The sequence below is a fragment of the Eulemur rufifrons genome, chromosome 1 (assembly GCF_041146395.1).
Source record: "Eulemur rufifrons isolate Redbay chromosome 1, OSU_ERuf_1, whole genome shotgun sequence".
Taxonomy (NCBI): domain Eukaryota; kingdom Metazoa; phylum Chordata; class Mammalia; order Primates; family Lemuridae; genus Eulemur; species Eulemur rufifrons.
The window spans coordinates 34488125-34501978 of record NC_090983.1 but is presented as its reverse complement, the minus strand read 5'-3'; the positions used below and the strand labels follow the sequence as shown (position 1 = coordinate 34501978).

General features: G+C 40.2%; 1 protein-coding gene across 2 annotated transcripts; it reads right to left on the bottom strand.

Annotated features, from left to right (window-relative positions):
* Positions 1–2621: 2621 nt before the first annotated feature.
* On the bottom strand, positions 2622–13805 carry HSPD1 (heat shock protein family D (Hsp60) member 1). Of its 2 annotated transcripts, none has more exons than XM_069488889.1 (12): positions 13692–13805; positions 12208–12383; positions 10607–10859; positions 9042–9124; positions 8506–8601; positions 8021–8114; positions 7595–7763; positions 5296–5395; positions 4525–4770; positions 3770–3944; positions 3369–3547; positions 2622–3246 (listed from the first exon to the last, which is right to left on the bottom strand). In XM_069488889.1, the coding sequence occupies exons 2-12, from the start codon at positions 12379–12381 to the stop codon at positions 3094–3096; spliced, it is 1722 nt and encodes a 573-aa protein (XP_069344990.1). In that variant the 5' UTR covers positions 12382–12383; positions 13692–13805; the 3' UTR covers positions 2622–3093. The 2 variants fall into 2 exon arrangements, with proteins under 2 accessions (XP_069344990.1, XP_069344907.1); XM_069488806.1 differs by lacking the exon at positions 13692–13805 and adding an exon at positions 13313–13415.
* Positions 13806–13854: the final 49 nt, after the last annotated feature.

Sequence of the window (13854 nt, the reverse complement as noted above, 5' to 3'; positions counted from 1 at the left end):
ACTTTTTGAGGTAGACAACATTATTATCCCCATTTTACATACAAAGAAAGATAAAGAGACGTTAAGTAACTTTACCAAGGTCACAGGAAATGGTGGAACCTGGATAAAAACCCACATATTCTGGCTCCAATATTCATGCTGTCATATTTGCTTTATCTAGTCCAACAGTCTTGAGGCCATGACCTGAGGCACCTATGGTTTCTGTATGGTAAAGGGGAAAAACGTTGACCAACTTTATACCTTTTCTTCAAAGTGGCATCTAGGCAGTGGAATCTGAAGGGAAGACTGATGGGATGGGACTCCTACGTATGATTTTTCTCTTTGTAGAAGGATACTTGGAAGAGAGAATTCTCTTCCTTGGTTTTTGCTTGATTGAGGACATGAAGTTTACAGCTACATCTGCCATCTTGTCACTATGAGGGAAAAGGCAAGATAACTGCAGAGAAGCCAACTCAGAATTCTAATATCAAGGGTGAATAAACCAACACTAGAGTCACCAACTTTGCACTTCTGGTCATGTGAGATAACAGACTTCTAATGTTTAAGTCACTTTAGTTGGGCATTGATTTACTTGTAGCCACTCTTTTCTACTCTAATCTGAAATGGTTCCCCTATAGGATGTTGTGCAGCTATAATCCCAGGGCTCCCCTGCAATCATCCTAGGATTGCCCTTCATCTCTCTTTGGGGCCCCCTATTTCCTGAACCTTTTGGCTTCCTCTTATTTCTACTCTCAAAATGCTGAAAGAAATCCTCTAGTAGCTCCTGAGAAAGTGCAAATGAGGGCTAAAATTTTTAGAGTCCTTAATGTCATTGATCTAACCTTGGCTATTTGTCTTACTTTAGCTCCGGTGTTCTCTATGGTGTCTCAGGCCTAGAGTCTTTCCTGTTTGATTTCTACAGAGAATTAACATCCAATTTCCTAGGGGCAGGCAAGTCAGTCTTGGTGTAGGAAAGGGGAGAACTGGAGGGCCAAAATCTCATTAATATCCTTCAGCTACTTTTACCCCCATTTTCAGTGCCACACTTGGCCTTACCTGACTGACCCCCTACTCGGAAAGTTCTGCGGGTTAATTAGCTTGCTTCTTGTATTCCTTCCTCCAGGCTCTTAGGGTGTAACCTTCCCTAACTCAGTTACCACTTTTCTATTTTCTAACTTCTTAAAGACTCACTGATATCCTTTAGCAGTTGCTTCCTCTCCTTTACTTTGTTATTTATTTCATTATTGTCCATTTGGTGGGATTAACAGGTAATAAGGATGGTGAATACCCTATTTTTAATAGCATTCCTGTTCACTTTTTTTTTGAGTCTCACTGTGTTACCCAGGCTGGAGTGCAGTGCAAAGATCATAGCTCACTGGTATCTGAAACTCCTGGGCTCAGGTGATCCTCCCACCATGAGCCACATTTCCCAGCCTGTTACACAAGATCTTGTGCCTTCAATTTATAACCTCGTAAAATCTAGAAAGTAGCACATGTACATCTTACAAATCAGCATATGCTCCCAACATGCACACCCAGGTAACTATTCTAAAAGTAATCTAGGTCAGGCACGATGGCTCAGGACCGTTCTGAGCACGAGTGAGACCCTCTACAAAAACCAAAAATTAGCCAACACACCTGTAGTCCCAGCTACTCAGGAGGCTAAGCCTGGAGCATCGCCTGAGCCTAGGGGTTTGAGGTTGCAGTGAGCTACGATGACACCACTGTACTCTAGCCTGGGTGACAGCAAGACTGTCTCCAGAACAAAAAGTAATCTATATTGTGTTAGATAATAAAGATCAAGTGCATTGGACCAGAAACCTATTTTCCTTTAAGTTATTAAAAATAATGGTGAAGCCATTGGGCTGGACCTATCCAGTCATGGATGTCCTTCCTCACTATCCATTATGCTTGAATGGTACACCTCTCTCTCTTTCTTCCACTGAAGCACACTCATTCTACAAGATCTGCTTTCCACATTTGCGGGCACCCATCAGGAACCCATAGTTTGTGTTTAGGCTGAGGGTTTAGAGCAATGCCCATGGCTCCCATAATAAATGATAGGTTGCCTTTTCTATATAACCAGGCCTCCTCATACCAAAAATTGTTCCCATAGGCTTCACCAGGGTGATGCCTTCTTTAAAAATTTCACCCAGGGCCGGGCGCGGTGGCTCACGCCTGTAATCCTAGCACTCTGGGAGGCAGAGGTGGGCGGATCCTTTGAGCTCAGGAGTTCGAGACCAGCCTGAGCAAGAGCGAGACCCCACCTCTACTAAAAATAGAAAGAAATTATATGGACAGCTAAAAATATATATAGAAAAAATTAGCCAGGCATGGTGGCACATGCCTGTAGTCCCAGCTACTCGGGAGGCTGAGACAGAGGATCGCTTGAGCTCAGGAGTTTGAGGTTGCTGTGAGCTAGGCTGACGCCACGGCACTCACTCTAGCCTGGGCAACAGAGTGAGACTCTGTCTCAAAAAAAAAAAAAAAATTTCACCCAGTTACCAATGTAATAATGTAATTCCGTCTGCAACAAAGAGAAATATGAAAATACTATATAGGTAGAATAATATTTTACACACGGGTCAGCCCCTGCTTTCATTTGTCATATCTTCTAGATCATGGAAATGCTAACACAATTATTAACTTTAAACAAATTTTTATTACACAAAGGTTGTCACATAATTGGATATTTCTCTACTTTGTACACAATTATTCTTACTCTCCACAGAAAGGCTGCTGCTTAACTTCTCATCTAGTAATGGCAAGCACTAAAATCCTGATTTGAACAGAATAGTAGTAAAAATGCCTCAGTGATTTAAGTTGAAAGCAGTACATTGGTACATGGCTCTTGCACCCAGTATCAGGAATGTACAAATGTCTTTTTATTCAAAAATACAAAATAAATTATCTGTAGGCATGGACAATGACAGCAGTAAACCATTATATATTGTCAACTGAAACCAGTAACTGATGGTTATAGTGATATTCTTAAACATCAGCCAGCCTTTTCTTCATTTTCTCCAACTGACTTCTCTGAAGTTATTGGTGAGGAACACTGCCTTCAGCTTCCTGTCACAGTTCATTAATAATGGTAAAGCACTATTCTAGGAATTAGAACATGCCACCTCCCATACCACCTCCCATGCCACCCATTGCACCCATTCCAGGGTCCTTCTCTTCTTTAGGAATTTCTGTGACTACAACTTCTGCTGTAGTTAACAGAGAGGCCACCCCAGCAGCATCCAATAAAGCAGTTCTTACAACCTAGAAAAAAATTTAACGAAATATTACTTTTCCTTTAGTCAAATATGAACAAGACTTAATGAAAATTTCATATCTTAGAGACAGTTGTTGCAGGAAGATTTAGAAAGTATCCAACTATTTACCTTTGTTGGATCAATGATTCCTTTTTCTATCATGTTCACAAAATCTCCAATCATAGCATCATAACCAACTTCTGAGGAACTTTGCATAATTTTCTCAACTATCAAAGATCCTTCAACACCTGCATTCTTAGCAATGGTCATTGCAGGAATTTTGAGTGTTCTTTTAATAATTTCTATACCTACAAAAGAAAACAAATTTCAGCAAATTTATTTTAGTACTCTCATTTGTAAATATTACAATAACACCAGAAAGATGTGATGCATTATTGGCTCTGACATCAGCACTATTTTACTTTTCTTACTCAGGAGATTGTGATTTGTTCCTTTGAGGGAACAGCAATATTATTCTAAATGAAAGATTAAAATCAGGCCACAAACTCATTTTAAAGGTAACTTTTTACCAATTTTTTGATCTTCATTAGCTGGAGTTAATGAGTCCAAGGCTGGAATGCACCGAAGCAGGGCACAACCCCCTCCCAGAACAATGCCTTCTTCAACAGCAGCTCTTGTAGCATTAAGGGCATCTGTAACTCTGTCTTTCTTTTCATTCACTTCAACATCGCTTGTCCCACCAACCTAAAGATTAAAAGAACTCCAAGTTAATATGGCCCTCTCATTCAAGATGCTAACTACCAAAGTTATTTTAAAGTTGCCTACTTTACTGAAAAAGCAATCCTGTAAAAAAAAAAAAAAAAAAAAAAAAAAGGTTGCTTTTCCCAACACAAAGAAAAGATAAATATTTGCGGTGATGGATATCCCAATTACCCTGATTTGATTACACATTGTATACAGGCATCAAAATCACATACACGCCCAAAATATGTACAATTATTAAAAGTTTAAAAAAGGTTGCTTATTTGTTCTGATTCCATGATTAAACAGCTAAGAGGGTGCGTGTAGTGCCCACAAAAGGGAGGCTCCAGACTGTCCAGACTGACCTAGTCCCATTAACAAAACATCTTTTTCCACAGCAATTTCCCTTAGTACAAGTTCAACTCTGATTAACAAAGGTCTGTTTTAGTAAAAAATTTATATAGTAAATATTTCCACAATGAAGTTAACTCCTCAAATATTTGTTTAGTTCCATGGTACTACAGAAGCAAAATAGTTCTTGGGTTCAGAACCCAAGAAGCTTATTCACAACAATGAATTTTACCTTCAGAACAGCTACTCCATCTGAAAGTTTTGCCAGACGTTCATTCAGTTTTTCCTTTTCATATTCACTAGTTGTAACATCTAACTGCTCAATGATTTCTTGAATACGTTTTTCAATTTGAGCCTTGTCACCTTTTCCTTTCAAGAGCATGGCATCATCTTTGGTCACAATGACCTCTCCAACTTTTCCTAAGTCATGAGGCTGAACATCTTCAAGATTTAGGGTCAACCCCTCTTCTCCAAACACCTACAAAATCATTTAGAAGTGAACCAGTTGTGGATTACAGTTTCTTTCATTATACCAAGTTTATTAATATATCATGCAGGTGTTCTGACAAGAGAAACATTAGGAAATACTACATTTCTTTAAAATGAGTGATTTAAGACCATTTTTAGTCCAGAACAGTTTCTCATTGCATCTCCAACTTCTCACTCAATCCTCACAACTGCAGTAATCAGTATTAGCCTTACTCAAGAAAACACTTATAGGTAGAATCAGGACTAGACCAAAGGCCTAAACTTTTAAGTCCTACCTTCTTTTTTGCATATTCTCTTTCAAAACTGATAATAGATTTAATCAGTAAGTCTATTCTTAGACCAGACTCAGGGCAAGTTAGACATTAAAGGGACCTTAATCTAACCATTTCCCAAATATCCAACAGAAACAGCAGTAGTATCTAATTGTAAAAAATGTAAATTCTACCTATAAATTTCAGACCTAGAAGTATAAATAACATTCAGTAAACCAGTATCACACATTTATTTTACTTACTGCACCACCAGTAGCAATAGCCATGTCTTTAAGCTGGTTCTTTCTATTATCACCAAAACCTGGAGCTTTGACTGCTACGACTTGAAGACCAACTTTTAACCTGTTAAGAAGAGTTGATAAGATTTAAATTGAACAAAAATGTCTTAGTTCTCATACATTAAGATTACTTAGCACCCCTCCTCTTTTTCTCTTTTGCTTCTTAGCAACTTTTGATCAAATTTAGACAGGAAAGATCTATTAGGCTATTTTCTACTCATCTATACTTGTCCAAATCTGAACACATTATAATAAACTTTTGGCCTCATATTCCAGTTGAACAGCCAGACCCGGGAGCAAAAATCACATCACAATAAGTTAAAGGACACAGTGATAACTGTTATGAAGGGTAGAAAAATAATTATTAAACATTCATTTGAGAATCATCTAATAAACATTTACTCCATAGGTTCCACTTAATACTGTTACCAAAGCAATGTTCTAAATTCAGTTCCTTTATAAATGTTATACAAAGTTGATAGTAGTATTAAGTTCACCTGAAATCTCATCAGGTAAGCGAATAATTGAAATATGCAACTAAATGTCCATTTGAGAGCAGACTGTGAAAAAGGAATATGCAAACTTCAAGATAGAGCTGGTCTATATTATTAGGGAGCCAAACAAAAACCACAGGAGTAAGCTATGACAATATGCCAAGTAAATTAGACACATAACTTCACAGCTACCAGTAAAATGGTTCAAAAATTCTGTAGGCCTATAGTTTTTTGTTTTGGGCTTCAAATCTCCAAGGTTTTTCTTAACTCCCTCCAAAAAGCAAATCCAAGGTAAGAAAAATATTCTAAGATAAGCAAGTTCATTTAGAGCTTTTGGGTGAAGGTATGCAATGTCTAAAACATATTTGCTATTTCATTTGTGCATTTCCACTATAACAACATTTGAAAGTCTTGCTTCTGATATACTTCAATTCTAAGATTAGTTAGAACGTACATTTTAATAGTGCCTAAGATTGTATGCACCCCTACGGGCATTACCTGTATTAAAGTTTACACTAAAATTAAACTATAGATTAAAATGTAGATTTAAATAAAGTGAATAGATTTCACCTTATTTTGAGTGCCAATTTCTCTACTTCAGACTATTTAGTAAACATTTAACAGATTATATGAAATACCTGATTGCTAAATACACTTAGATCTGAGATTTTTATTTTTTTATTTGAGACATAGTCTAGTTCTGTCACTCTAGCAGAATGCAGTGGTGTGATCATAGCTCACTGCAACCTCAAACTCCTGGGCTCAAGCCATCCTCCTGCCTCAGCCTTCAGAGTAGTTGGGACTACAGGCACATGCCAATGCACACAACAGCTAGTCTGTCCATTTTTTTGCGGAGACCCCCATTATTTTGCAGAGACTGGGTCTCACTCTTGCTCAGGCTTGTCTTGAACTCCTGAGCTCAATCCTTTCGCCTCGGCCTCCCAAAGTGCTAGAATTACAGGCTTCGTGAACTCCCACGCCCAGCCAGATCTAAGATTTTTAGAGTGATAGTTCCTTACTCATCTGTTCCATGCAAAATTACATTCTGAAAAGAATTTTACCAGAAACATAAAAAAAAAAACAAAACCCCAAAACCCACAAACCATCAAGACCATAATTAAGTCATGTACCCTCAAAACACTGTAAGCACTTATAAAAAATAAAGATACCCGGCCGGGCGCGGTGGCTCACGCCTGTAATCCTAGCACTCTGGGAGGCCGAGGTGGGCGGATCGTTTGAGCTCAGGAGTTCGAGACCAGCCTGAGCAAGAGCGAGACCCCATCTCTACTAAAAATAGAAAGAAATTATATGGACAGCTAAAAATATATAGAAAAAATTAGCCGGGCATGGTGGCGCATGCCTGTAGTCCCAGCTACTCGGGAGGCTGAGACAGGAGGATCCCTTGAGCTCAGGAGATTGAGGTTGCTGTGAGCTAGGCTGACGCCACGGCACTCACTCTAGCCTGGGCAACAGAGCGAGACTCTGTCTCAAAAAAAAAAAAAAAAAAAATAAAGATACCCACATATTATTAATAAACTAGTCTATCTTATGAGAAAGATGCACAAAACAGTAAGGACTCTGCGATCCCTTTCAAAAAGACTGAGAACCATGAGGATGCATGGAACATACCTGTATTATAAAACTCTAGATACAACACAATACAACATAAGTGGATCAAATGTGAACGTACATAATGGAGACTGAAAATAGCAACACAAATTCTGTTTTTCACCCAGAAACATAAACCATCAAATACCACCACCCATTACCTATTCAAAACGAGTGTACTTAGAGCTTCTCCATCAACATCTTCAGCAATTATGACCAAGGGCTTACGGTGAGCGTTAGCAATTTCAAGAGCAGGTACAATTGACTGGACACTAGAGATTTTCTTTTCACTCAATAGAACATAGGCATCCTGGAATTCACATTTCTGACCTGCAAAAACAATGACGATTTCAAACCAAACTTTAGTAAGAAAATGACTGCAATTTACTTAAATGAAAAGATAAACCAAAGCTCCAATACACTTTAAAAGTGACCAGTGAAGTTTGTGTTCTTCCTTCATTACTCATACATACTGACTTTTGGAATGTATCAATTTATTTTTTACAAGACACCAACTAATGCCTTTGGAGATTAATACATATTAGCAAAGTATATTTTTAAAATTTCAGTTACTGATTTCCTCTTACCTTTTGACGTGTTAATAAAGTAAGGAGAAATATAGCCTCGATCAAATTTCATGCCTTCAATAATTTCTAATTCATCATTCAGTGTTTTTCCATCCTATGAAAAGTCAAAGAATTAGGTGTACGAACTTCAATGAAGAAACACAAAACTCAGAATTGCAGCCAGATTTATAAAATTCTATCTATAAAAGATTTAGACCAGAGCATGCAAATGCCCTAGGGCATCCAACTCTACTGCAAAAATCCCAAAAATAGCCATTTGGATAACCTTAAGGCTAGATGACAATATCATTTAAGATGGATTCATTCCAGGAAGCAAAGGCTACTTAATTCACACAAAATACAGTAAGCACTCCATAAGCACTCCACTCTAAGATTACACAAAGTAATGGAACAGTGTATTGTATTTGAAACATATATAGATTGGATTTTTCTATTTAGAAAATTCAGTTTTGATAATCAGACATTTCATTCAAGCTAACACTTGCCTTTACTGTGATGACGCCCTTTCTTCCAACCTTTTTCATTGCATCAGAAATGATGTTGCCAATTTCTTTGTCTCCATTTGCAGAAATTGTAGCAACCTGAAAAAAAAAAAAAAAAAAGTTACTCTTCAAAATTAAAATAGGTAAAGCTACTGCCCTCAATCAATTAATTCCCTTCCTTTCTCCTAGTAACTTCCGAAGTGATACTTCCATCCAGGGGAGGAAGGAATTCATGGTATAAAAGTTCTAATGCAGTATTGGTTCTTTGTTCAATTCTTCCTCAGTTCATTATTGGCTACGTTATTTTGAAGAATACGAAATAATACAATTATTCTTTTAAACAAAACAGTAAAAGAACTCTGACCCCATTGTATTTTTCCTTAGCAAATGTAGCGATGTTACAAATTGACAAAAAAACGCTTCTAATGTTGGTGATTGGGTAGCATTGTTTTTCTGATATTGGTATGATTATGGGGGAGGAATCACTCGTTAGTTATTTTAAAATACTTTGTTATAATAATATTAAGAGAAGTCCTTACCTGAGCTATTTCTTCAGGGGTAGTCACAGGTTTAGACTGCTTCTTTAGTTCAGCAATTACGGCATCAACAGCTAACATCACACCTAGTTCAAAAATATGTTATTATAATGCTTATTCTCTCAGGGCTTCCATGTCGAGCAGAAATTGATATTTATGATATTTTAATGCCTTAATAGTAAGTCTATACACAGCTTTTATGCCAGTGTGCTGTTCCTAATCACATGGAGTTAGATGGCATGCACTGAAACAGTAACTTTACATTTACACAGTAAATAAAGTCCTGCAACACAAAATTATTTTGAAAATCAGACCAAGAAAAGGCAGATGTGCATAGTTTTAAGGATCTCACCATTGAACTCATTCTATACAAGTTATTCCTACTCTAATCATGTTGCCTATTTCCAAAAGGGTCACCCAACACTCCATTAAATCATGCAAAAAACGACTAAAATGGGTAATACTTCCTTACTTTCAACACTAAGTATAATTCTTAGTGATAGGAATTTCATGTGGCTATGCCCCTACAGGTGTTAATTATCTGAAATTCCCTTAATTTACTATATAGTTATGAACTGACAAAACACTTTTAAGTTAGTTTTAACAGTCCATTTTACTCAGTTGGGAAAGGAGAGCTAGCTCCTTTCTCAAAACAAATGTTACTTCAAGAAAAAAATCCGGCCGGGCGCGGTGGCTCACGCCTGTAATCCTAGCACTCTGGGAGGCCGAGGCGGGTGGATTGCTCAAGGTCAGGAGTTCAAGACCAGCCTGAGCGAGACCCCATCTCTACTAAAAATAGAAAGACATTATATGGACACCTAAAAATCTATATAGAAAAAATTAGCCGGGCATAGTGGCGCATGCCTGTAGTCCCAGCTACTCGGGAGGCTGAGGCAGTAGGATCGCTTGAGCTCAGGAGTTTGAGGTTGCTGTGAGCTAAGCTGACGCCACGGCACTCACTCTAGCCTGGGCAACAAAGTGAGACTCTGTCTCAACAAAAAAAAAAAAAAAAAAAAAAAAAGAAAAAAATCCAACAAGGTGTTGCAAAATACTCTTAATAACCTTAAATATTATCTGTTAGTGATTTACAATAAAACTGCTTTTAACACAATGTATTCATCTGTACCTTAAACACTGAAATAGATGGGGTGAAGATATATCAGTATTCCTGGGACACCAAAATTATTAATAGTATCCTCTCTTTACTCGCAAGTATCCTAGTTTGGACAATATCCTGCCCTACAGATATATAGCAATTCTACTGATACGAAAATCAAAGTTTTATCTGTATCTTCTAATAAATTGTTGGCTTCTTGGTTGTGTAGGGGCCAGGAATGTTTTAGTCATATTTTCCTCCTTAACACGTAAACACAGTACCCACCACAGTTAGGCATTCAATCACTATTTGCTGAAGGAAAAACTCCGTTTAAGATTTTTTTTAGCAGGAATGAGAAAAAAAATCAACTTCCTAAAATAACAGACAATTTTCTTAAGTGCAAGGAATAGATGCTTTATTATGGAACACTGATGATTAGAACAGTGTAATGCCAACAAAGGCACATTCCTACCTCTCCTGATTTCCACTGGATTAGCACCTTTGCTAATCTTCTCAAAGCCTTCTTTGGCAATAGACCGTGCCAGTACAGTAGCAGTGGTGGTACCATCCCCAGCCTCTTCATTTGTGTTATTGGCAACATCTTGAACAAGTTTAGCTCCAATATTTTTATATTTATCCTTTAAGTCAATTGACTTTGCAACAGTCACACCATCTTTTGTTACTTTGGGACTTCCCCAACTCTGTTCAATGATCACTGTTCTTCCCTATAATTGCAGGGGAAGAAAATATGACAGGATCACACAACCTAAGGATTATTTATATTTTTTTTAAAAATGAGCAATCTTCATAATATGGTAACTACTTGAAAGCATCAACAAATTGTATCATTTTTATCACTCCTGCAGCATGAATCTCAAGGGCAAGTTCATCAACATTCTTAGGCTACAGATAAAACCTCTTTACATCTCTGTCAAGACCATAACTTTGAATGACATAATATGGGAGATGAAAATCCCAGGGACTAAAATTTGTCATCTATGTGTAAAATGGACAAGAACATAAGACAAACCATGAAATTTCGGAACATTCTTCAGATCACTTACACTTAAATTTCTGTTAGTGCCTGTTATCTTTAAAAGTAAGGTAACTTGCTTTAAAATTCACTTACTAAAATACTAACTAGCAAGGCAAGTGGTTGTGCTTTTCCAGGTTCACTCAACATACTATAAAACCTTAAACATGGTATAAATAGTACTGGCAGCTTTTGGATTTGAACCAAAGCTGCTACTTTCTATTCCTGAGGTGTGTAAATATCATATTTTATGCAGTTTGGATCACTTTGGTAAACTGTCTTCAATCTTAAGTAAACCATCACTGGACTCTGCACCACCTTCAAAGACTTCCTCAAAATATTATCCCTCATTACTAAATGAGATTTACAATTTTAAATATGCTTTGTAACAGGAGAACAGCAGAAAAACGATAGGCAAAAGTAGCACAGGGCGGGGGAGGGGATGGGAAACTATTGTTTAATGGGTACAGAGCTAAAATTTTCCAAGATGAAAAAAGTTCTGGAAATGGATGGTCGTGATAGATGCACAACAATGCAAATGTACTTAACGCTCCCGGAACTGTACACTTTAAAGTAGTAAATTCTACATTATGCGTATTTTACTACAATCAAGGCACACACACAAAAAACTGCACCTACCAGCACAGACTTGACGTATTATCAGAGACAAGTTATACTCTTCCCTCTATGCTCGGCACTACTACTGGGAAAGAGTCCAAAATTTAACCCAGGCAGGCAAGCAAGATTAATTCTACCTCCAGCTCAAGAATCCACCTTGAGCTATGAATTACTAACTGATTACATCACACATTGTATAAAATAAAGTTTCAAAAATCAGGCTGAAGCAGTTTAAGTTTTGAGGACATTATGTCTAAGCGCAAAGAAAAAGTTAACCAACAATTTGGAACTCTTAAATGCAAATTGTGTTCTCTCGTAAATAGATACAAGAGTATTGTCCACTAGAGTTCAGAGGGACTATTTGCATAAATAAAATATTATTCCTTAATACTGTAATTACAATAAAACAAAAATACTGATACCTTTGGCCCCATTGTAACAGCTACAGCATCGGCTAAAAGGTCTACACCTTGAAGCATTAAGGCTCGGGCATCTGCACCAAATTTTACATCTTTGGCATAAGCCCGAGTGAGATGAGGAGCCAGTGCCCTGGACACCGGTCTTATTTGGCGAAGGACTGTGGGTAATCGAAGCATTTCTGGGGGAGAAAACAAGTAGATGATCAGTTCTAGCACTAGCCCTGGTACGCTGCAGCACAAATAATATGCCCACCTGTGCAACAAAAAAAGCAATGTTAGACCTGTGCCTGGCTCACCTCCAACAGTCACTACGCCTGGGCGACCGAATGCAGACACAGCTTCAGAACACGCGCTACTAGCGCAAGCTTAAGGAAGAGGCCGCCCTTGCGCCTGACTTACTGGCACAAACACCAATCACAAACAACTCCTTCCCCCATGACCACCTACCCCTGCCGCCAAAAACGAGTTAATCTTTCACCGCTAAAATGGCTTTCAGAACAGCCCCATTCCAAATGTGCCCCCTGAGAAACCAAGTTAACGGGAGAGGCAGGTTACAAATCCGAGTGATCAGGAAAGTAAAAGTATTGCTAACGGTGCAAGAAGCCGCACAGAAAAGCGTCTCCATGTATCCACCCGTGGTTACTGTATCAGAGCACCTAGCAAGGCCGCGATGCTGGGGGCGACGGCCAGGTCCACTCCGCGCGACCCCACGTGTCTTTCCTTCAGGACGCCCCCAGCAAGGTCAAGAAAGGAGACACAGTACCCCGCTGTCTACGGGGCAAAAAGCGGTTCCCTCGCGGATTCGACCACCCTCCCCCGTGCCCTGAAGTCAGCCAGGAGTGGGTTGCACCAAAGGGCCTCAGAGGCTACAACTCCCCAGATTCCATCTCCTGGGCAAGCCCTCACTCCCGCGCCAGGCCCCCGATCTGCGCCGCACGTGATGGGAACCGCATGGACCCGCGAGGCCTGGACCAGCAGGCCTGGGCCTGCAGCGCCGTGCAAAGTCCCGGCTCTCGCCCGCCGGCCCACTCTGACCGAACCGCAGCAGAGGAAAGCTCGCTCTTGGGTCGCAGGCGCCAGGCTGAGGTGGCGCGGGGTGGCCGCGTACCTGCGGGGCGGCGACAGGGCGTGCGCGTGGCGCGGCAGGTCGTCGGCGGCGAGTGAGGGACAGAGTGCAGGGCGCACACGGCAATGAACCCCTGTCCCCTCCCTCCGCTTCTTCCCCCGCCCCGCGGCACCGCGTGTGCTGGCGGCTCCCACCCCCTTCCCGTCGGCCCGGGCCCCGCAATCAGCACGCGCCGCGCACTAGCCCCGCCCCTCCCTACCGGCGCTGGGCTGAGCCCACTGGTCCAGCCCTCTCTGGCCAGCTTAGGCTAGTTCCCGGGCCGCGCACACTTCCAGAACTTTCCGGAATGCGCCGCGCTGTCTGCGAGTCAAGGGTCAAATCGCGTCATTTCCGGGAAAGGACGAAAGGATAGTTCTTTCACCTCGGCTGGCCGCCTAGAAAAGCCTAGAAGGAGCTCCTTTTTTCTCCCGCCTCCCGGCCTCGGCGTCAGTGGCCTGCGCAGAAGCCTCGGGCGAATCGCGGCGCGCGCTGGTGCAGCCACCCTCTCTCGCGGGGAGGGGCGGGGGGCCAGGCGCGGGGGCGGC

What these genes read in the sequence shown, in the direction of transcription:
- HSPD1 (XM_069488889.1), bottom strand. Translation starts at nt 12,381, where the DNA reads ATGCTTCGATTACCCACAGTCCTTCGCCAAATAAGACCGGTGTCCAGG. An exon ending in CTTTATTAACACGTCAAAAG is followed by an intron (nt 7,764 to 8,020) that starts GTAAGAGGAAAT and finishes TTGTTTTTGCAG; the next exon opens with GTCAGAAATGTGAATTCCAG. An exon ending in CTATTGCTACTGGTGGTGCA is followed by an intron (nt 4,771 to 5,295) that starts GTAAGTAAAATA and finishes ATGATTTTGTAG; the next exon opens with GTGTTTGGAGAAGAGGGGTT.